Source organism: Bactrocera oleae, chromosome 2 (genome assembly GCF_042242935.1).
Source record: "Bactrocera oleae isolate idBacOlea1 chromosome 2, idBacOlea1, whole genome shotgun sequence".
NCBI classification, from domain to species: Eukaryota; Metazoa; Arthropoda; class Insecta; order Diptera; family Tephritidae; genus Bactrocera; species Bactrocera oleae.
The window spans coordinates 10873606-10898661 of NC_091536.1; the positions used below are offsets into that span (position 1 = coordinate 10873606).

The 25056-nt window shown below is 33.0% G+C and overlaps 1 protein-coding gene across 7 annotated transcripts in view; it reads right to left on the reverse strand.

The window, feature by feature from the left end:
• The window catches only part of LOC106624572 (uncharacterized), a 363928-nt gene that overhangs the window by 112361 nt on the left and 226511 nt on the right, over positions 1 to 25056 (reverse strand). For all 7 annotated transcript variants that reach the window (XM_070108938.1, XM_070108943.1, XM_070108940.1 and 4 more), the window contains one exon: positions 14142 to 14269. In XM_070108938.1, coding sequence (XP_069965039.1) covers positions 14142 to 14269 — 128 coding nt within the window. The remainder of the gene's footprint in view (positions 1 to 14141; positions 14270 to 25056) is intronic.

Sequence of the window (25056 nt, forward strand, 5' to 3'; positions counted from 1 at the left end):
AGAGCCCTGAACGAATTTGGTTATTATAGCTTGAATGGCTTAGGAAATATGTACATTAAACTTATTAGAGGGCGGCGCCACGCCCATTTTTCTCTAATAATGTAGCTATGGTAATTTGCATCTTTTTGATTCATGAAGTTTTGTAGGCGTGGCAGTTACTTGATTTCGCCCTTCTTAAATACGAACCCTTCTTGGGTACCAGGGCACATTTGTATTATGTTACATCAATATTTTTTAATTTTTACTTAAGTTATCGCTTGCACGAGCAGGCGGACGGATGAACAGACAGGCAGTTACTCGGAATTCAACTCGTCTCTTCATTCTGATCATTTATATATACATAACCCTATATCTATCTCGATTAGTTTTAGGTGATACAAACAACCGTTAGGTGAACAAAACTATTATACTCTGTAGTAAGATGTTGCAAAAGTATAAAAATTATTCTTATTCGACTCAGATCACTGGTTATTTGAAAAAAGTTTAATCTTTCCTCGTTATATTTCGAGTCTAATTGAAACAACGTTAATATTAAACGTATTAAAAAATTTGGAAAGTCCTTATAATCCTATTAACATTCACTGTATAATCTTTGGCTAAGTCATAAAATTCATATAAAATTCATTTTTATATACCAATTTCGTTTTGGTAACGATTATATTGCGATACATGTATATATATGGTATATATATACTTGTATATATGTGTAGTCCATGCACACTCTTAAAATAATGTATATACTGTACATAATGTATTGTCTATTGTTGCTATGTATATGCTCGTTTCTATGTACCAGTTAACCCGGTGTCGCTGCTGTCATCTATTTATTTGACACGTTTGTCCTGATTATCACTGATTATTGTTATTATTATTGTTGTTGCTGTTACTGATGTCATTGACAACTATTTTGTTGTTCTAATTGCCGCTGTTGTTTCTAGAATTTTTAGTTATCTGCTTTCGTGCTTGCTTCGCACGACTTGATACTTGCTGTCAGTGTTTAATAAAGCAATATAATGAAATTGTGTAAAATCTGACATATTTGCGACAAGGTCTTGATGGGACGGGAAATTCTATGAACCAAATTTTACCATTGTGCGAAAATTTAAGCCTTTGTTTCAATGTGATATTTTGGATATATACTAAACATAAAAAAATTCTGCAAATATTAAATTTGGTGAAGAAGTTTGTATAGGAGTATGAAAGCGTCTGCGCTGAAATTAAATGAAATTTTTATCAAAAATTGAGATGTTTTTGAATAAAGAAATTTTAATATTAGTCGACATTGATTAGCGCTGTTTTATCTTTTATATTTTGAATCATTTTAGTAGTTGTAGGGCTTATAAGGATTTTTTAGTTGCGCCACCCCCGTCAATCTATTATCCATGAAGTTAATGACCTCACTTTCTTATATACGAATAAATAATAATTTAGACTGGTAATAAATATGATGTAAAGTGTTCTTTATAACTACAAAATTTTGACTACTTTTATTAGAAACTTTTTTTTTGTCCAAGTTAAGACATACAAGACTTTCACTCCATTTATACCATACTTTTGCTGGCTCTGTAATACAACTTTGTGGAGCCATAACTCTATATTAAATATTATAAATATATTTTGCTATAGAACTTTTGCTGAAGAATTTTTTTGCATAATCGAACTCTTCTAGAAGTTGTTCGTTAAACAGAAACCATTCATGAGGTTGAGACTTGTGTAAGCATCCGATACTTTATTAATTACAGTGTTTTCTTATTGGAAGTCGGTAGAAATGTTAACGTTCTTACAAAGTTCCCTTCAATAAATTTCAATTATATTGTAGACGATTTTGAATATTAGTAAGAGAACTTGCTAAGATTAAGTTAGAGTTTTATAACAAGATAACGCATATAGGTATTGTTGATCTTTTGCTATTCCATACAGGAAAGGTTGCGAAAATATGCATTATTTGGGAATATAAAGAATGCCAGTAAATAAAACGAAACAAATAAAATCTTTCTGCCAAAATTGCTAATGAAATCACGCCAAATTCGAAAATGCCGCGTTGAACTCTAGACGAAAAGTTTTTAATTTTTTCGTGAAATAATTCCAAGCGATCAAGCCCTAAAGGTCTGCTATAATGAAAACCTAAAAAAAATATATAACTTCCAAAAATCGATAGAAAATTTTCTCTCATATATATTCGAGTTTATACTAAAAACTCAAGTCTTAATTTAGCAATTAGTATAGTTTTAATTGAATGCAAGTAAATCAAAAATTTTATATGCAACATACATGTAGATTTCTTAAAATGAAAACGTTGGGGGATCAGTAAGAATATAAGAGAGCTTTGGGTAAATGTATGTGAACGACACTTCCGACCACTCGAGTTTAAGCTTAATTGAGTCAATTAAGACCAATGCTCTAACGCCGCGAAAATGCTTACAACAAGTTACTACAATATAAAATACTGATAAAAGTCAAACCTTAACTGTACTATCGCTCAAACGTATAATTTCAACCATTTCAAAAATAACACAGTGTTGCACACTAAACTGAATTAAATTAATATTTCAGATCAGCGCCTTTTATTTAATAATTAAATTAATTGCATTGGAAGGTATGCTTTATTTGAAAAACAAATAACTGATTGTCTATTAAAACTCACCATTTAGTAGTGTGTGGTGATGTGTTGACAGACACCTAAGTAAATATAGCAAAATGGGCGAGAGTGCAAACACTAATAGGTACATTCCATTGTCGATTTACAAACGAATTCATACATATGCCTGTTAGTGAACGCACATTTATAACGAAGGTTATATATATTCAACGAATATTGTGGCACGTGAGCGTGCATATCCACGTGCAATGAGACGTGCCACATCACATAGTTGTTACGCCGCGTTTTCATTAGCTATGTTGCGTAAGAAATGTATAAAAAATAAAAAAAATGTCAATATTTCTAAATACTATTGCCGGTTGCGGCGTGACACTGAATAAACGACATAATTATATTTGCAAATACAACTGCGCACAGTGTTGCAAGTAGTCAGGGAAATGTCAAAATAAAATGTAGACTTTTCATTTATATATTTTTAAAGGGATACTCGTATATGTTTTTCATATAGAACAAATTTGTACGCTTATATTAAATAATTGTTACTAAGTAGACGCTGCTTTGGATTAAAGCCCGTGTTTCCACGTGAGACCATAATTGTCCAAGTGTTATCATTTTTTCTGAAACGTTATCGCAACACAAAACAAAAAAAAAAAACAAGAAACAATTTTAACTTCAGCTGCGCCGAAGCTATAATACCCTTCACATGTGCATTTTTATAGCATTAAAAGGTATAAAAATATCTTTATTCTGAGTTTGATTGGTTAGTTTGCGTGGCAGCTATATACCATAGTGGTCCGATCTGAACAAACAATGTTCGGAAACTGTTGATACCTTGACAAATAAAAGAGTTTTTCATAGAAACATTTGATTGTTATCGTTCAGTTTGTATGTCAGCTATATGCTATAGTAGTCCGATATCCGAGGATTCGACAAATGAACAGATTCTTGGTAAGAAAAGAAGGTGTGGTATCATGTTATAGTCATCTAATACTATGTTCGCACCGAATTGAAATCCTCTTGAAAACACAATTTGTGGATTGTGGAACCAAAGTCGTTCTGACCGACATTGTGTGTTTTCGATGAGTTTTTATTGACAGTTCACACATCTATTTGTTTATATTTGTTATGAACCCTACAAGAACAGTGACGGTCATCTAATGGGTAATATGACAGTCATAGCTCAAAAAATTCGGTCAGCGCGCAGAACAAAGTTTCTATCATTTTCTTAAGAGCCTTGTTTTCTTTTTGTTTGTTTGTTTTGTTTTTGCTGAGTCATTGCTGACCATAAATCCCTCATATCTGAAAATTGTCAGTTATGACTGAAACGCTATCAGAAGTGAAAAGTTCTTTTGCGCAGTAGATAATATAATTTTTATTTCTTTAATAAATTTCAAACTTTTAATCAAAATGAGGTATAATAATATACTTAAATATAAAAATGAAAATATACAAATAAATTGTCACTTGATGCCATCTCCTCCTCTCAATAGCTCTGCGTACGTCTTTCTCCAATCAGTGGATAGTTCTGAATTTAAAAATTCAAATGTAAATTAACAGTACTAACATATCAAATGTGAGTGTATTGGTGAACCCATCAGCAGTTTCTTGCAGGGTACGTTTAGGCCAATTATGGAATGTAAACAAATTGTCAACTAACATTTAGGGTTGGCAAAATATGTCTTCTAATAATATCGATTAAACTAGAGCAGGCACCGATTATAATGAGTAGAATGTAAGTTTTCAAGGGGTTGTCAGCGAAAACTGTGTTTTCGCTTGACAGATTTTGTATGGATGAAAACACAAGTTTTTGCGTGAAAGCCTCTTTTGTCTATCAAAACACGAATTTTGTGTCGGTGCGAACATAGTATAAGAAAATACTTGGCTGTAATAACTTGGTGAGCTGAACATTTTAATATAGTATGTATAAAGGTCCTGCAATACCATTCACCATTATTACTGTTATTACGAAAGCTAACGTTTCGCAACCGCTCTTATTCAACAAAAAAATGCTTTTTTGTAACTTTATTCTCTTTTTATTATTGAGTCATATTACATGTTTTACTTCCAGATCCATAATATTTTGCTTGGCTGCATTCATCCCTTCGATCCAAAAAGCTAATGAGTTTATTCTCGAATTTTGTCTATTTCACAACCTTTGGGCATATATTCTTACAGTGCCGCCATTCCTATATTTAAATTTTGTTCTCAATTCGCAAATACAGCATTTTTAGTGCCGCAATATAACCCACTCCAGGCATTTAAATGGTTTATTCATTTAGCGTCTCTAATAATAGATTTTTAAATACTAAATGCTTCATTTCGGTCTTCAGGCGTTTTACCATGCATTCGGTTAACTGAATTGGATTTTGCAGCGTTGGTATCAAATCAATTTTACTGCGAAATGTTGAAACATTTTTGAATTTCAGTTCAAATCAGAAGATCGTATTGCTGTTGTTTTAATTATTTGAACGAATTCAGTTACGTTTTAGTTTTGCGCAGAATTCAAATTAAATGTGAGCTAAATGGATTAGAATTTAGAGCTCACTTGCACATGCGGCGTTAGTTTGCGGATTGAAAATACCGTAATTCGATATGCGAGTATGTATGTAAAACTGATGAAAAATAAATACCTTTATTTTTGAAGGAATTGAGTTATTCGGAATTTCACACTTTTTTACCACAAGCTTAATGCAAGAGTTGCTAACAGATTTAGAGAATCTAGTTCTCTAAATGAAGATATGTCTGAAAATTCGGAAACTCGCACATTCCTTGGCTTTATGCCGGATCTTTTGGATCATGGAGTCGGGAAACTAAACTCTGCCTTTTCTTTGCCCACATACCTGCGAAAGAGTTGTGGGTGCCACTGGAGGAGTGTGGCAGATAAGTCAAAGTTTGGGGGGAAGGTTGGTGGAAGGGTATATCGACAAGAACTCTCTCTCGTTCTGATAGCAGGCGGCGATGCTAGCCTTGAGCTCAGTAATCGGGCAACTGTAAAGTTGATAAGCTGGCAAGAGAGCGTACACTAGCTCCGCTATCAGCTGGATAGCTGGGAATCGCGGGAACTTGGCCAGCGCTGGGTTACAATCGGCTTATGCACTGTCGCAAGATAATTCAGCACTTTCTTCTTGGAAGCTCACATTTTCAGATATCCCACCGAACTGGTAGGAATAGAAAGTAAACGCCTAAGAAAATTTTTATTGGCCACAAGGCGTTTTGCTGATCTATAAGTTCGAATTACAGCAGTTCTATTTGGTGGCATTACAAAGAACTGCATTTAGTAGTTCAACTGCGATCTCTGGATCAGCCATAAAACCTAACCTAATTCAATGTAAGGGTTAATTTAATTAAGGAGGGCCAAATAAACTCCAAATTCACTCAAATTTTATTTTCATATCGTTAGAGGTGAGCTTTGCTCAAGTGGAACATAGTTTACGGAAAGTCATATCGATTTTTGAACAGTTGAAAAATAAAATTCATATACCATATGGTAACTTTAGCATTCAGACGTACGCTGATTTAAATGTGGGTCCCCACTTTAAATTTTGTACGAGGTTTGCATTAAAGTTGTAGCAAAACATATATTGATTTTTAAATCAATTAGTAATGCATCCAAAACTCTTTTGTAAGCTTGATAGTTGATTACTTTATGTGTGTGTGTGTACTTGTTAACTTTTTCCACATAATCATCAAAAGTTGCACGAATTTCCACAGCATCAATTAACTTTAATTTATTTTAATACTCAATTTTTCTTTTGGACAATGTGTCTTCCTTTGGAGCTTACAAATATTTATGTAGACACAAACACATATTTGGCATTCGCTAAATTTCATACCATTCATGATTCATCGTTTAAAGCTGCGTAGTCAACAATCAACAACCATAAAAGCATGACATTCTATTAGCAGTAGTAAAGCACACATTTACAAGGTTGCCACATCTACGACAATTGTGTGAGCATCACCAGCAGAAGTAGTAATAAGTGAAAAGAAGTAGAACCATGTAACTAATGTAAGACAGCAAAACAAATTAAAATGGCGAACGTTGCAATGAACGCAATGGTATTGAGATGCATAGGAGAGTATGCTTGTGCATAAGTGCATGTGTGAGTAAGACTGCACAAACGCATGTTGCGATCCTTTTAGGAAATATATTATATTTGATTCGAAGAGTTTTTTACTATTATTTTCTGAAATATTTTTGCTTTTAAATGTCTTCGCGTTTGATTTACTCTTATTACCCTCTCGTCGATAAAAATACTAAGGCAAAAGCATGGTGCAGTTGGTGTGATCTATTGAACTATAAAATGGAACTTGACAGGCTAAGAAAGCTTTTGAAGCTCTGGTGTGTACGAGTAGGTTCAGTGTTGAAAAGCTACACTTATTACAACAATATCACTTCTCTAGATTATTATATCCTGAAGAAAGTATTATAAGTTTGCCACGATGTTTGTTATACCCAAAAGAAAATGTCAGCGACCTTATAAAGTATATATACAAATGATCAGCTTGACGAGCTGAGTCGATTTAGCCACGTACGTTCATCTATCTGTAAGTACGCAAGCTGGTCTTTCAGTTTTTGAAATACCGATCCGAAATTTTGTATCCGTTCTTTTCTAATAAAGAGGCTGCTCATTTTTCGGAACGGCCGATATCAGATCGAGCCACAATAGCCTATAGGTGCCATACCAATTGACCGATCACTGTTGTTGTAGGGAAACTTTTGTATTTGTGAAGGGTTTATAGCTTCGGTGAAACCGAAGTAAACATTTTTTTTATTTTTAATATAGAATGGAGGCAGTTTGGTCTATTCAGAGCTCTCTTGATCCCTTTGACGGTACTTTTATACAACTTTTCCGAGCAGGGCATGGACTTACAATTGGAGAAATATTAAAGATATTTTATTATTTTCTATAAAGTCTTAAAGCGCTTTGAATGAATCCCATACCCCCCTAAAACTAATCTCAATGGGCCGAGAGGCAACATTTTCCGGCATGGTCTGACATTTTGCAAAACTATGGATACATATATGTAGATCATATAACCACAGTTGTGGAAACAATAAAAGTGTCACTTACAAATGTCGCCCACATATCAGTTGTCTGACTGCTGTTGCCTTTGCTTCCTTGACGTCACAAAAACATTTAGAAATGTGCGTATATGCATTAGCAAGTAATGGAAGGCGAACTCAACGTGTTTCTGTGTGTGCGTAGATGAAGCAAATATTGCGCAATCTTTTTTTCTGAAAAGAAGTGGTATGTCACAGTAACAACTGCACTCTACAATTGAGTTGATTAGAAGCAATACAATCGCTTCTCTGTTAAAGAGTCCTTTATCCTAATAAAGGAGCAGCTGCAGTGGAAGAAAAATTCCTAAGCGCACATAGTTACTACATACATATGGTATATTGCAGTAAGTTGGTTAAAATTTAATACCAATTTGCTGGTCGTTAAAAAACTTATATCATGCACCATATACAAGGATTTGCGGGCTAGGAAAAGGTTTGTAGTAAAACTCTTTAAGAAATAAATTTAACTGACTTAAGTATGTAGGTTTATGTTTACAGTCTGTCGGTAAAATTTATTAACAATATTATTTAATAAATTTTTTTTTTTTTTAATTTTGAGATTATAAACCAAGGTTTAGAATTTTAAATGAAGACATATCAAGTGTGTTTAAGTCATTGTATACCTAGTTCCAATAATAAAAAAATCCAGCTGATGCAAGTGGCATCTGGTAAAATGTTTAATCGTACCGCATGAGTCCATATCGCACAGTGTCAAGTTAGAACTCTTACAATCATTGAAAGATGAGCTTTGATGAGAGCTAAGAGTTCACTAGACCTCTTATGATTTACTCAGAAGCAGTAGTTCTACTGCTACCCAGATTTTCAGAGTCTAAGGTCAGCATTCGCGGCCTTACATCACCGGTGCTATATAGAGCAAGGCATTGAGCGCCACAGTTTGTGTGGTTTGAGAGTTTCCCGTTGAACACTCGCCAATAGTTTTGCAAATGTGGTTTTTTCCAGCGCCTTAAACTATACAAACATTTCGTTGAACATTATACGCTTGACTATGGTTTCATAGAGCCAAATAACTTCCTTTGGTAAGAGTACCCACCGTTTACCAATGGCTTCTCTGCATCAGTAAAGGACAAGCGCTGCATTTTCTGCTCTTTTCCTCTAAATTCTAATAGGATACTCAAGGTTTTTTCAATGATGGATATCGAAGACATATTGCTATATTGAAAGAGAGATCGAGGGAAGGAGAGATGGAGTAAGAGAAAGAAAGAGTGAGAGAGATGAAGTGAGATAGAGAAAGAGTGAGAGTGCAAGGGATGAAAAGAGAGAGAGGCAAAACGAGAGAGTTGAGCAGAATTTTAATACAAAAACTTGAGCTTGAGTCCATTTCTTTAATAATTAACATGAGTCTGAGGCTATTGTTGTCTAGATGCTCACTAATTTCTCAAATTTACCGAGCTCGATACAGCTATCTTTTTAATGGCAAGCACCAAGCTCCAATTTCGTTTTAACTTTTAAAACTAACTGTTTAAAACTATATATTATATTATCTGCTTGTTATTCAGTTAACAACATATCTACTGAATTGTGAGTTTATTAGAGAAAAAAATGAATCTCTACCTTTTAGCCAAAATATAAGTTTCAAACACAAAGAAACTCAAATTCACCACTTGCTGCAATGAAAAATGTCCGAAATCCTTTTAAATTTCTTTTGCTGTCACTTGTGTATGGCAACAAAGTGGCAGTTGAGGTGACAGTTATTGCAAACAGGGGCACTTGGCGTGAACACTAGAGTGACACATACATATGCATGCTCCCACGTTAACACAACCGCACGGGCATAAATGCATTTTTAGTAAGCAAGTGCAGAGCTGTAACCCTACATGACGGTGGTAAGTATATTTGTATGTGAGTGTATATATTATATTAGGGTGCACGTTATTCCCCAACTTGATATTTTTTTACAAATGCCCCCTGAAGTCACAGTTTTTTCTTTAAAAAAGACGATACAATGTACACAAGCTCTTTGTTTTCAATTTAAAGATTATGTACAGTATGTACACCATGTCTTATGAGCAACCCAGAATGCTTGGGTCATTTAAATAACTTTAATACAACTTTAACTGCGTATAACTTTTAAAGAAATAATTTTATGAAAAAATCACTTAGAGATTTTGTGTGGAGCGTAACATGTTGTACTAGAATATAATTTTTTAAAAGTTGTAGATTTACTTGCTTAAAGCAGAATATCAAAAAATCTCATGTTATATACGTGGGAAATTAAGTAGAATTTATTCACGGTTTAAATTGAAAATAAGAGCTTGTTAACGTTATATTCCTATTTTTAGGCCAAAAGCTGCGTTCGGTGCGTTCGAGAAAAACAATCATCAGGAAACAACGCCCACCCTAGCATATACATAAATACTCATAGTTATTGTTTTGCTGTGCCATTATAACACAAGTTGCAACTGTACGAGTGTCACTTCAATGTTAGAACAACACAAGCTGTAATAAGAACAAGCATAAAATAACAGAAAATTCACTGTTATGGAAACGGAATGCGTGTGTATGGGTGTGTGTGAGTAGAATAACAGACAACATGTTCACAACACAAACATATGTCCTATAAAGTACGTATAGGTGTATGTGTGTATATATTTTGTATTTGAAAAATTGTTAAGAATTAGAAATCAAAACACCGACTGCACTTGAAGGCAATCTGTTTTAGGCATCTTCACATACTACCACAACCGAGTATATGTGACAAGATGTGCTAAGAGAATTTATGCTTAGCTGGGTGCAATTACAATGGTTGGCTGAGTGGATGTGTGTAGTTAAAAATACTGATTTCGAAAGCAAATATATTGTGATCTACCTTTGTTCTGAATCTTTAGGCAAAATTTTCGATTGCATCTATAATATTAAAGAGAAAAAATGCTATTATTTCGACTGTAGTTTAAATACTTTGGCAGCGAAGAAAACGACTCTTGCAGACTGGCGGATTCAGTACGTCGGAAAGTTGAAGAAGCAAAATGAGAATATCGTTTGATTATTAGGTAGTAGGGGTAGTCATTGAATATTTAGGCTGCTAAATGGATATCATATATCATATTAAGGAATGTTTACTATCTGTTAATGAAATCGCAAATTTGATACTTGACTATTTTATGTTTAGAAATAATCTTGCAGTTTAAATTGAGATTAAAAACAAGAAAGAACGTAAACTTCGGCAGATTCCTTACAAGGACTTGATTTTTATCGATCAGTTTGTATGTCTTCTATATGCTTTAGTGAATTTTTTCATAGATTGCACTGCCATCTTAGACAATAGCCTTTGTTAAATTTCTTGAAGATATCTAGTCAAAAACAAAAGTATGCCATAAAACGACTGGACGATTAGTTTGTATTAGAGCTTTATTGTATAATTGTGCGATCTGAACAATTCTTTCGGAAATTGCAGTGTTGCTTTAGAAAATAATCTATGCCAAATATCTTGAAGATATCTCGTCATATAAAAAAGGTTGTTGTACAAGCACTTGATTCGGATCATTCAGTTTCTATGGAAATAGAAGTGTGCTAGTGATCCGATATTAGTGGTTCCGACAAATGGGCAGCTGTTTGGGTGGAAAAGGCAGTAAGCAAAATTTCAGATCGATATCTTATAAACTCAGGAACTAGTTCTTTATCTTAATATTGATCGATCAGTTTGTGCAACAGCTATACGTTATAGTAATCTAATATCGGCGATTCGATAAATTAGCAGCACTTTTGAGAAATAAAGGACGTGTGCAAAATTTCAGATGGATATCTCAAAAGCCTAAGAACTAGTTCATGTATATACAGACGGACATGGCTAAATAGAGTCAGCGCGTCAGGCTAATCATTTATATATAAATTAAGATATACACACATAAGACTTACTGTTAATGATCCTTACTTAGAGTTGTTGGCATCACAATGGGCCAGTGTTCTAAGCTGTCCACACAGCATTCCTAATTAATCTTGTTTTAAAGGGATATAGGCATATGTTATAGCTGGTAGATTTTCTTTATTTTCACTGGTTAAGTATGTAGTAATTAAAGGTAGGATACCGGAAAATATGAATAATTGGTTGTATGGTAAATATGTGATATAGCTATCCAATCTCGCCGATTCCAAAAAATGATCAAGTTAAGGTCAAAACGCACATATGTATTAAATTTCATTCGGATATTTCAAAAACTGACGAACAAAGTTGTAGAATGAATAAGAGCTAAACATAAAAATTGCTGCCTCGAAACCGGTTTTAGATCCACATTCTCTTCGGCAAAGTTGTTCAGACTGATTTGTAGCACATTTCCCGCATATGCGATTTTATAGAAAATATATCGTTCCGTTCTAATATTTAAAGTCATATTATCTCATTTGTATTGTTTTTTTCTCATTACACCATATAACATCTCCCTACATGTAATGCCATTGTTTCGTTCTCCATGTCAATAATGCAATGGTCAACAGTGGCCACAAATGTACATAGTAACTGTGACACAAAACAAATAGTCTGCAAGGTTACATACTATGTACATTACCGTTATGCATTCGTAGCAGAATGGAGAACGTGTACGAACTTCATTGGCGTTGAGTTGCCGCTGTGTTAAGAACTCATATGAAATGTATTTCCCAAAATACTCATACGACCTGTCTCTGTGCCGGCTATGGCTACGTATGAACAGGAATCGGAGTGAAGTAGTGTGAACCGTTGTTCAAGTGAGCCTTTAAACTCTGCTATATTCATGCGCTTGCATCATCAAAGATACGGCATATTTTTCTTGGTATATAAATGGCTTATATAAACACATGCGGTGTATTTATTTACATAACGTATATTGATATACTCATATACTCATACACACCTGAGTGTCAAATTTATGCAGATCTTATTTTATTTGCCTGCAGAAATAATATATCGTGTCAAAATGAATAATCAAAATCAACATGCGCATGTGTAGGTGTGTGTGTAAAGGCATAATAGTTACATTGTTACTTCTTGTTTTTCTGGTTACGATTTTTGCTGCTACAACAGCTGAACTTAATTTGGACAAGTTTTCATTATTATGATGATTGTTATGACTTCTAGCCAACTGTGTACATTTTATGTACATATGTATGTGTTGTCCTTTTGAGCGCATAGGCATTTTGGTATCAATGTACATATGTTATATATACTACAAATGATAGTTTGTACCGCTATTATTATTATAATTGCTTGTTTGTAATTTTTGAAACCAGCTATGATAAAAGTAATAACTTTTTTTAACTAGAAAATATATTTTTATACACGCAAGTTAAAATATATTTACAGCTAGATACTAGCAGTCCCAAAATCGGTAGCTTGTAATATTTCTGTATACAATTATGGTATCAAATTTTTTCCATATATAACAGTAGTATAGCATAGAGTTTTGAATTGAAAATCATATATTCCAGTAATATATATTAACTACTTGAAAATTTGAAGAAAATTATCTGTTTAAAGGGTTCTAATATCTAATTCGTCTATTAATTTTAGTAGTCTGATTACACAACATTTTCGAAAAGGGAACGTTAAGCTGCAAGTGCATCGAAAGCAATTCGTAATACAGCTCCTAGAAATATGCAACCATTTCTGGTAAATTTGTTGAAGAAAATCCACACACTAGAATAATTAAAACTGTAGCGTATAGGAGCTTGGGTAATTCGTGAACCGATTTCACGCATTCTCGACATTAAAACTATATCCAATATTATTCGTTCACTTAATTTTGTTAAAATATCTTTCATATTAACCTTAGTTTGAAATTATGCTTTAGGCATTTGGGACTAGCAGTAGTCTTGAGCCGATCGATTTCAGATCGACATCTCTAAAACTGAGGGACTAGTACGCGTATATACAGACGGACATGGCTAAATCGGCTCACCTTGTCACGCTAATTATTTATATACACATTTTATATGTATTTTAGGGCCTTATAAACTTCGTGGCAAACTTAGGACCTACCCATACTCTGTTCTGGGTATTAAAAAAAATTTAAATAATACTTGATTTTCGTGGATTTCACAAAAAGTGACATAAAGTAGAATTACTTAAATTTAACCATAAAAAATATAAACGTTATTTAAATACGCGAAGATGTGCCTTCAACAAAACGATTTTTTTTGTCACGTGTCACTTTTGCTCGGTGGCACAATAGTGGTTAACAAATTATGCTTTATTGTTCCGTTGCGGTTGCGGCACTTTTATATGTGAACACTTTGTAAAAGTTTGTCAAATATGTGTGCAAGAATGCATAAGAGTGCGCAAATAATTTCCAGGAAACAAACAACTCAACTGGTCACATGGTATGGTAAGTGAGTGGTAAGCTGTTGTGCAGCTGATAGACTGCCCCACCACCTAACAAGCAGACACTTATTGCAGTTAACTAGATTTATTTATTTATGCATATATTCTACTATGACACTCTATATTATTTTCTTGTCCGCTCAGGTTGTTCAAAACACAAAAATTACCTTGTTATCCTTCTGCCATGAACATGTGCCCCGCTTATCGATTACTTTGCACGTTAATAAGGCGTCCTGACCCGGATTGACTTCGGTATACTTTGGCTGTTCTGAGAATCTTTGAAAGCAGTTTGTTCCTGGAATTGTAGAATTAGACACAAATGAGTCAATAAAATTTGTAGTATATGTATGAGGGATATAAAAGGTCGATGGCAGCGAAAGGTCGTACTTGTATGAACTCCGCGATTTAACTTAAATAATTACATACTTGTATATAAATTATTTCTTAATAAATAGGAATAAGTTCATTCTGCGGTACTTAAGTGATGTTACCACAGATAGCCTATTTTAATGCAGGTTCAGTAATTTTGTTTGACATATGTTAGTGGCAAACATGCTTTTCCTTTAAAAAAATAATTTCATACCACCTTGTTTTCTGATTTCATCCTTTTCCTATTTGACTTATTCATTATCTGATATAAATTCTGACAGCTGTCATTAAATGCATTTCTGTAAATTCAGATGTCCCTCATATATTACTTTTGACAGCTGTCATTGAAAGCGACATTAAAAGAATTCCCGCTATGACTTTCTTAATCAGTTAGTTCGAAAAGTTGTCTCGTTATAATTATTTAAGGAAAATGTTCGCACAATGATAGCGTATGTAATTGGAATGAAATTTGCAGCAGAGATTTTAAGACAAAAAGCTGAGAGTATGTATTTTTGACAGATATATTCTAGATTTTGTTAGAAATTGAAGCAAAGTAGATTACTTCGTCCCTGAATCTTTACTTATTAGGACATAGTAGATCTGTTTCTCAACGAATGTTATACTCAATGCTTGCGAGTGGTGAAAGGTTCCTAGAAACTAAAATAATTGCTCGCCGATGAAAGTTATCGTTAGACTAATCGAAATAGACTAGAAGTGTCAACAAAGACGGAATATTGACTTCGTGTCGAAACTGTCCAACTTCAGCTAATTTATTAATCTTATAAACATTACGAAATCGCAATTTCGAAATATCCGGCATAGAGGTCTTTCGACTAACTAGATGGAAGCATGGACATTTTAATCTATAGATTTTAAAGCTAGAAGTAGCTGCCCTCGTTTCTATTTCTATATTTCTATCTCTATCTCTATCTTTATCTTTGTCTCTACCTTTATCTTTATCTTTATCTCTATATCTATCTCTATTTCTATCAATATTTATATTCCTATTTCTATCTCTATCTCTCTGAGAGCATTACAGAATCTGACCTTGAACAATCTATCAAGCAATTGAAATGCTCGTCAAAAAAGCGGCTGGTGAAAATAGCTGACTAAGAATTTCTACCGATAAATCAAAATTTATTGAGTTCCATATAGCCATCACTCATAAACACTATGTATGACAAACACTTAGGTTTTGAAAGTGAGACTTCAGGGGAAATGTCTTTTATCACCTTCACTATAGTAGACAATTTTATCTTTACTTTATTGGTTGGTGTTCCAGGACCAATATTTTTTTGTGAAAATTGTCGTTCTTAATGCTCTTGAAAAAGCAAATAATGACCGTGTTTCTGAGCATGCCCCTGCAGGCTTATTTACAAAGCGTTTTGATTCAGTTTGCCTGTATAAATGGACCCACGAAATGTTTTCCTTGAACTACAGATGTACCCCCCTGAGGGCTTACTCTCCATTTCAGCACAATGATCTCGGCTTCAGAGTGGCAACATTTGCATGCCTGTATTATTTAATTTGAATTTTTTGGTTTTATCTTATTTGCATGTAATTGTCAAAATGTAATACTCATCTTTTGGTCGCATTTCGATGACAAACGATATGCACAAAACACAAAGGATATCAAGTGAACCTGAAGCAGCATCAGCACCTTTTGTTTTGCATACTTCACGGCGTTTTGCATTGTCGAACATTTATTATTCATTCATATCCATTCAAGCACAGCCATTGTTGTGTGCGTATGTGTATTTATTGCTATATTTATTTATATTCTCGCATCATGCATTCACTTAAAAACACACATCTATGGTTATGAATTAGAGCGGGTAGATTTTTTTACGAATCATTCTTAATACCTTTGACTAAGAGAATATGGGTCTAAAACCGATTTCGGGCCAGTAGATTTTGAAGTTTATTTTTTTATGTGAAATAGTTGTACACTTTTTTTTATTTTCACGGGCATTATTAAGTATTTGTTAGAGAACAGTAATGCAAACTTAGGAATTCTTAGCTTTTTTATTAAAGGCAGGCAGAAGGAAAGTAAAATAACTGAATAATCGGTGTTATTGGAGATATAAGATGTAGTTGTCCGATCTGACCAATTCCGACAAATAATAAATAGAATCTCAAAATGCATCTATGTATTAAATTTCATGCGAATATCTCACAAATTGACGAAGAAATTTTCATAATGCCGAAAAAAAACTGCACTTAAAAAATCGCTGGCTCGAAACCGATTTTAGACCCATATACCCTTAGGCAAATATGTTCAGAATTATCCATAGAACATTTCCCGCATATGCGATTTTCTGTGTTTTTTTTTTGCTGCCTGTAAACCAACCCGCTCTATTATGTGTATGTATGCATGTGTGTTGGCGGGAGTTGCCACGGTAATTTATTATGCTATGATGATGATTGCTATCATTTATAAAATAAATTTGCAGCTTCACTAAGCACAAAAGCACAATATGAGCACAATGGCAAGGAAAACACTATACGAAATGCTTCATTTTTACATTTTGTATGAATAATTATTTACAGTTATGCATATTCATTGCTGGAAACTTTTAAAGAATAACTAAATAATTGAATGCCAATAAAACTGAAGCAATATCAATTCTATTTGCATGCATTTATATATTAATTTATATATTATATGTATGTGTATATTTATTATCGTTTGCGTTTATAAAAAATTTACTGTTTTTTTCTGCTTTCTGCTATACAAGGATTGTTATTTAAGTATATGATATGATAGTATGGACAACCTGTATAGTAATTGATGTAAATAAAAGATTTTAATTAGTTTCATTATGCAGTATTAATACATAACAATAAGCTGTACAGAGTTGCCATATATGTCCATATGAACGGTCGCATTTACTTGGCTGTAAAATGAAAATTGTTTAATAAAAAATTTCAACAACACAATAACGTGATGAGAAAGAAATTTTTTTTTTTAATATTAAAATTTTTAATTCTTAAGCGTTGCTACTTTTTGTAAAATTAGTATTTTTAAAATGTATATAATAAACTGAAAATTTTCAATATATCGGATTATAATTTTAAAATTTTATATATAGAAACGCTTAAATTTTTTAAAGGACACGTAGTTTAATGTAAGTTTAATAAGATTGCCACCTTAACAAAAGTTTTAAATTAATATAAAAAAAGCAAGAAAAAATGTTGATTTCAGTTGCACCGAAGCTATAATACCCTCCACATATACAAAAGATTCCATAAAAGAACTTGATTTCGATCGGTCAGTTTGTATGGCAGCTTCATTGTATATGCTATGTTATAATGGGCCGATTTGAGAATTTTTTTCGGAGTTAGTATATTCTATAGTGATCCGATATCGGCGATTCCGACAAATGATAAACTTCTTGTGGAGAAAAGAACGTGTAGGACCTAAGGGACTAGTTCACCTACTTGTATATACAGTCAGACGGGCACACAGATAGACAGACGGACATGGCTAGATCGACTCAGCTCGTCCTGCTGATCATTTACATATATATATTATAGCGTTTTCTACGTTTCGTTTGAGGTGTCACAAACTTTGTGGCAAACTCAATATACCCTATTCAGGAAATAAAAATAATAATGGGCACTTGAAACGCTTTATCAGAGTAGGTGTTTTTATAAAAATGTGACTAATATAGGGTGTAATGTAGCAAATATTTTAAACAGCTGACTTCCTTTTTTAAATAATTTTTAACCAATTCTGTAGGGGCTTGAAAAAAATTTACTTTTTTTATTGATATTTTCTAGAAGCCTATTGAATCGAAGAGAGCTTCAAAATAACCTGACCATAAGAGTACTCAAAGTACAATTCGATTTTAAATAGTTAAAGCACAAAATATACTGAATGTGGAACATCACACATATGTACTCGTATATGATGTCACAGTCAATACACTTACTAGTCCCGATAGCCATAACTTTTTCGCATACGTCTGCCACAATGGACGTTACAGCAATCAAATAAATGGCGAATGTCAATCACGCGTCATAAATCATTTGTCAATGCTTTGTTGCATGCAACACATGCGGGTAGCAAATACGATTATACATGCAAATTTGTACATGTAGATGCGCATATAAATTCAAATAAACTCGCAAAAATAAAAATTTCGCTAGTGAGTGGATTCGCTTTCTTACCATTGATATTCATACGGTTTTGGTTGTTGGTTGTTGTAGTAGCTTTTACTTTATTTATAGCTATTGCTATTGTTATTGTTATTATGATCGCTCACCAGCCGGTGATGACACGTAAATGAATGCGGGTTTCAATCAAAAACGATGGTGAGAAGGAAAGAATTGGCGCCATACTTGTACTTTTATGCTTACAAGTGTGTGTATGTGTAGTATGTATGTGTACGTAAATACACTCTTATAATAAAAGTATGTATATATTTATGTATCATTGCTATGATATATGAACACCCACTTACATATGAATATATGCAGGAGAGCTGATTTTATTAAACATTTATGTGGTGTGATGTGGCCCACATATTTTACATGCACCATGGCGTATACGCAAACTCTGTGTTTAACATGTTAGACTTGCGTGTAAAATATTAAATTAGATTTTTGAGGTCAGCTTTAAAATAAAATTACATGACTTAGTCTTAATCTGTATTAGCGAATTATGTAAAAACTATATTTCCTTTTTTACTATTGAAAAAGTCTCGTTAATTATTATTGTTTATCGCCTTTATACCCTGAACAGTTGTATAGGGTACCCTATAAAATATTTAAGAGTTGATTTAGCGCTGCCCATTTCCCGTCTATTTGTATATACGCGAACTAATCCCTTAGTTTTTGAGATATCGATCTGAAATTTGGCTCACCTCCCTTTTCCCCCCAAAGAAGCTCGGAACCGCCGTAATCTGACAACAATAGCATATAGCTGTCAAACAAACTGATAGATCAAATTCTAGTCCTTTTATGGTAAACTTTTTTATTTTAAGATATTAATTTATATTGATAGATATATACTGTATATATTGCTCAAATCGGATCACTATAGCATACAGCTGCCATAAAAAGTGACCGATCAAAATCAAGTTCTTGTATGGAAAAATTGAACCTTTCAAGGGTATTATTTTTCTTTTTTTTTTGCTATTGAAAGTTTTTGTACACAATCTAACTCTTTGTCTTTTGATCGATAAAAATATAGTTTTCTAGTATTATGTCAATAATTTTAAAAATACAACAAAAATGCCTTCGACACCCATAAAAAACACCAGGCAAATGCAATCACTCGCACTTTGTGTCAAGCAAAATCAATCAAGTCCACGTATTGGAGCCGTATAACGTATTTGACAGCGTTGCGCATGTAAGCGGAACTGTCAGCTACATCTTCAATGCTGCAAACAAGACATGTCATAAATATGTAAGAACATATGTGTGCTAACGGGAATCAAAACGTGTAAGAAATTTGCAAAGAGACTAAAAACACGTTGACATATATTCATATATTAGTAAGCGAGAGTTTGCTGTAAATATGTTGTTGCACACTACTTATAAGCCGCACATTCTCAGTTTTATCAATTTGTACTTATATTCATAGGCTAACTGTCCTTAATAAAAATTTTAATAACACTTTCTTCACTATAAGCTCATTTCGTTCAGTGGCTTTATAAACAATTGATTTAAAAGTTTTTGCTATTTGTTACTTTTTTCATATTTACCATATGTTTTTAATGTTCTTAATAAAAACTTTAATAACTTTTTCTTCACTTAGTGGGTTTACACGGGAAATTCTAGTAAACAAATTTGAAAAAATCAAGTGTTATTTTAATATTTTCAACCTTAACTTTATATTATATATAAATATGTGTACATATATAAGTGCATGAGAGGTTTTGATATTTCGGGAAATATAGTTATACCTATTAGTGACACGACATCAGAGTTGAAATATTTTAAGCAAAAAACTTAAAATTTTAAAATAAATAAAATGTTTTTTAACTTGTTTTTATGTTGTTGTATTGTTTGAACCTGAATAAATATTTTGTTAAAAATATTAAAAATGGAAATAAGAAAGAGTAGATAATAAAAGAAATGTTTGTCCTGTCATTGTATCGAATTCATTAACTCTTTACTACATATTTTTGAACCTATTTTCTAAGAACGTCCGTTATAATAGTCTTGGATAACAATCAAATTATTTAAAATTGATATAAAACAAAAAACAACCTTTGTAATAGTTTCGGATAGCAATAAAATAATTAGAAATCATAATTTAACGGCAACTAGAGGGTTAAGATGTTCGCATATGAGTGAAACATGCTCGTGATTGAACTCATTTCTGCAGACATATATGGATGAATTGAAACGATAAGAACGGCTATAATTACAACGAAATACTGAAGAAATCATTAATAGTTTTTTTACGATCTAAAAGATATGATGTAATCATGTATTTTCGGATGGCGTCGATATGCTTACTAAGTGGATTGCAAAAGTTAAAACTGTAAATATATTGGTAGATTCTATCATTTGTCGGTTAAAACCAAGACGCAATCTCTAAATGCGAAGAGAAGCGTATCTTCTGTTAAGGGTTGGGTAACGGATCTTTTGCAAATGTTTACTCTTTGCTGTACATTGAGTCAATAAAAATGTTCAATTTCAGAGATAACGCTTTTCTCTTCTTTTCTTCACATTAACTTATGCTATTCACACACACACGCTAATATAAATTCCTATTATGGTACAAGACATAACAATAAGAACAATACATATATATATATATATATATAAATATAAATTAGTATTCAACTTAGTAGTAAACTTACTTTAATCAACGCCACTTCCTTTGACCGCCACTTGGCGGCAAATTACACAACTTTACACTCGGCGCCGACAAATTTGCGCTTAAATTACTGTAATTAAGCGGCATATAAATACATACATACAAACACACATACATAGACACAATGAAGTTGATGCGTTTGCTCGTACTCGTATCTATGCAAACGCAACGGAACGCAACCGATGAGCCGTCGGCGCCAAGTACGCCGTAAATGCTGTTAATGAGTGTAGCGGATTTGTCGCGGTAAGCGTTGCGGCAAGTTGTGCGGGTATTTAACATTACCAGTAATTAACATAAATTCTCGATGAAAAGTGGTAATTTATAGTGTAGTTAGTTAGTTGGCCAAGTCATGTACAGCGAAACTTTGTTATAAAACGGTAATAAATACAATACAAGCCGTGCGCATTTAAGTAGCTTACAAGATATGCGTCTTCTTATAGGTTTCGCGAAGAAAATGGCGGGTAAGAGAGCAATGTTGTTGTATCAAATAAATAAAACTAAAGTGTGAAAGGCAACAATATTATTTATTGCGTAGCTTTCAGGTACAATAAAATTGTTGTTAATCCATTAAAACATGCGCATGAGGGTGTGCGGAGGTATTTGTATATAAAACAATAACAAATTCGGCTGCACCGAAGTTGTAATACCCTTTAAAAATGCATTTAATAGTTATAAAAGGTTTTTTTTACTTGAAACATTGATCGGTCAATTTGTATGGCAGCTATATGCCATAATGGGCTGATCTGAATCAAATACCATATTTGCAGAAATTATGGCTTTGAACAAAAAGCCGCGCCAAATTTAGTGAAGCTATTTTTATTAAAAAAAAGTTTCAGCATTAGAAATATTATCATACTAATGTAATACTCGTATACTTTCGAGAAGTTGCGAAGTTTTTACACAGCTCGGCCCCATAGTTTCTCCGAAGTGTAGGATTTTCAATTATTGATTGATTTCAATCAACGCTTCGTTGATAAAGAGCGGAGAATTTGTGTAACTTAAGTGTACTCTCGGTACAAGTACATTTTTTAAAATAAAAGGTTATCAAGCAATATTAGCTAAAATAGAAAAAGAAATACAGCAGTGACAAGAATTTACTCCCTCTAAATACAAAATAAAGGAACTGTGTGCTTGCGCACGCACTTTTAAAATTGATCATCGCGTTAATCAACTGTTATTGTTTTTAGTGATCTTAGTTGACGACGTGATAGATTCAAGTAATTCAGATAAGATTTGTTATTTTCTAATGTATTTGAAGTGTGCTAACTTCATTTTGTAGTAACGGTTAAATTTTGAATGATGGTTTGTAAGCAAAATATTGTTATACTTTTGCAACATGTTGCTATAGAGTATAATAGTTTTGTTCACTTAGCGGTTGTTTCTATCATCTAAAAATACTAGAGCTAGATATAGGGATATAGGTACTATAAATTATCAGGATGATTAGGACTAGTTGAAATCAGATTGACTGTCTGTACGTCCGTGCAAGCGGTAACTTGAGTAAAAAATGAGATATGTTAATACAACTTGGTACACGTTTTTCTTGAAAAAACGGGTGGACGAGTTCGTAGATGGGCGTAATTTGGACCACTGCTCCGCTCAGACAAGGCCATAAATCGAAAACCTATAAATTGCCATAACTAAGACGCAAATTAAGATACAAAACCGCAATTTGTAACATCGTCAGCAACATTAAATTTACATCAAAGCTGACACAAAAGCTCTTTATAGGAGCAGGTATCAAAATCAATGGGCGTGGCACCGCTCCCATTTAGGTGAAATCACATATCTCCGAACTTACTGAACCAATTTCAACCAAATTTGGATACAGATAAGATTTTTTAACATTCCATATAACACGAATATTTTCTTTAAGGTATGCCATCTCTGGTATGAAAATTGTCAAAATCGGATCATAACTATTCAAGTCCCCAGATAGCGGTAGACTCCAGAGTCTATGGTGATTCATAACTGGATTTAGAAAAACTACATATTATATATTATATTTCATTATTCAAATATTTCCGATTTGTTGTTATATATGTTGTTTTAATGTGTGTATTTAGAAAAATAAAAAAATGCTAAAAAACACGAAAATACTTCATATCCGATTTTATGAAAATTAATTTTCTAGCATGTCACTGACATGCCTCGAGAAGTGTCAACGCGTAGCTGCCATCGATGTGAATATCCGTAACATGTTTGACATGATAGAGGAAGCTGTTTTACCACACAAAAATGAACAAATACAGCTTGTGACACATGCGGGTTTATACATATGTATGTATGTATGCGCATTTATGTATGTATATATGTGAGTAATGTGACAACCAAAGACATTCACCTGCAACCTCAAATAAATATGCATTTGACACACTTGACATCTGTCAAAATATTTCAAAATATAAGTAAGAAATATTGGGAAATGAAAAATTGAAAGAAAACTTAGATGATATGAAAAGAAAAATCGCTGTAATCTATTTGCGAGAATCTTATGTGTGCATATATACTATGTGAATTCGCATGTGTGTATAAGTAAATATGTATATGATAGAGGAAAGTGTGATTGTAGAGAGATACACATACATATATATTTTATTGCAGTATAAATATGAGTTCTGACAAACACGTTCCACAAATATCATTTACCAAATAATTCCAAGTGTTGCTTTATATATTCATATATACATATATGTACATATGTATATACAAACTTTCACTTGCACACACACATCTGCATCAACATATTTATTATTTATGTTTATTGCTATAAACTCTTATCCTCACACACGCACATATGTAGAAGCAGCGATATCTGGATAAAGGTTACGTTTAGCAACTAAGCGGAAGTGGAAAAGCAAAATAAAGATAAATTTCTTAACCTTCTGGCAAATAAAATATGAAAGATGATTTGTTAAATTGCCGAATTTATCATGATAATGAAAACTGGTTTAATATACTTTTTTTTTGTTTTTACATAGCAGGGGCGTTTAAGTTTAGAAATATAATATTTAGTATACAGCATGAAACAGCATCAAATGATCCCCGTAGTGAAAAAGGTTTTATTCAAGTTTAGGACAGCAACATATCAAACTTATGCAGGAGGTATTATATATATATTTTAACCAAATTTGCTTGTACTCAAAAAGCTGGAAGAGCTAAAAATTTAAACCTACTCCAAACGATTAATGGATTTTATGAGATGCCTAGGGGCGACCGTTATAAGAAAAAAATTCGATGTAAGTTTACAACGGCTTTGGAATGATGATAATTTACAAGTCATTATTGAGACGCCGTAACAGCTTCGAAAAGTCACTGTTTAGTGTGCTCTATGGGCAGAGGGAATCATTGGACCATATTTCATTAAGAATGAAGCCGGTCATAATCCTACAGTCAATAGGAAACTGTCGCTTGGCTGGAATTTAGTCGAACTAGCCGCGGCGGTCGCTTACCGAAATCAAGTTTAAAACCTAATGGCACCATTATCTTTATAACAAAGCTAAATTATTGGCGATGACATTAAGTTATATGTATTTTCTTTCTTCTTGAAAACCACATGTCTAAAAACACCGCGCTTTTAGATCAAAAGAATATCGAAAAGCTTCGAGTAATATTATATAACAGGCTTTACGAAGTGGGTCGATCTGTTATTAAATCATTTAAAAAATACATACATATATTATTAAAAGAACTCTTTGCAAAATATTGCCCTCAACAATGTTTATTTAAGTTTAGTCATTTATAAATCACACTATGCTCACATTTTCGTCAAAATTGAAATATCTAAATGGAATTATGTGCGCATACTAATCTTATCCAAAAGGTTAACATTGGAAAAACATAAATAATATTTCATACCTCTTAAAGTAGATTTCAGG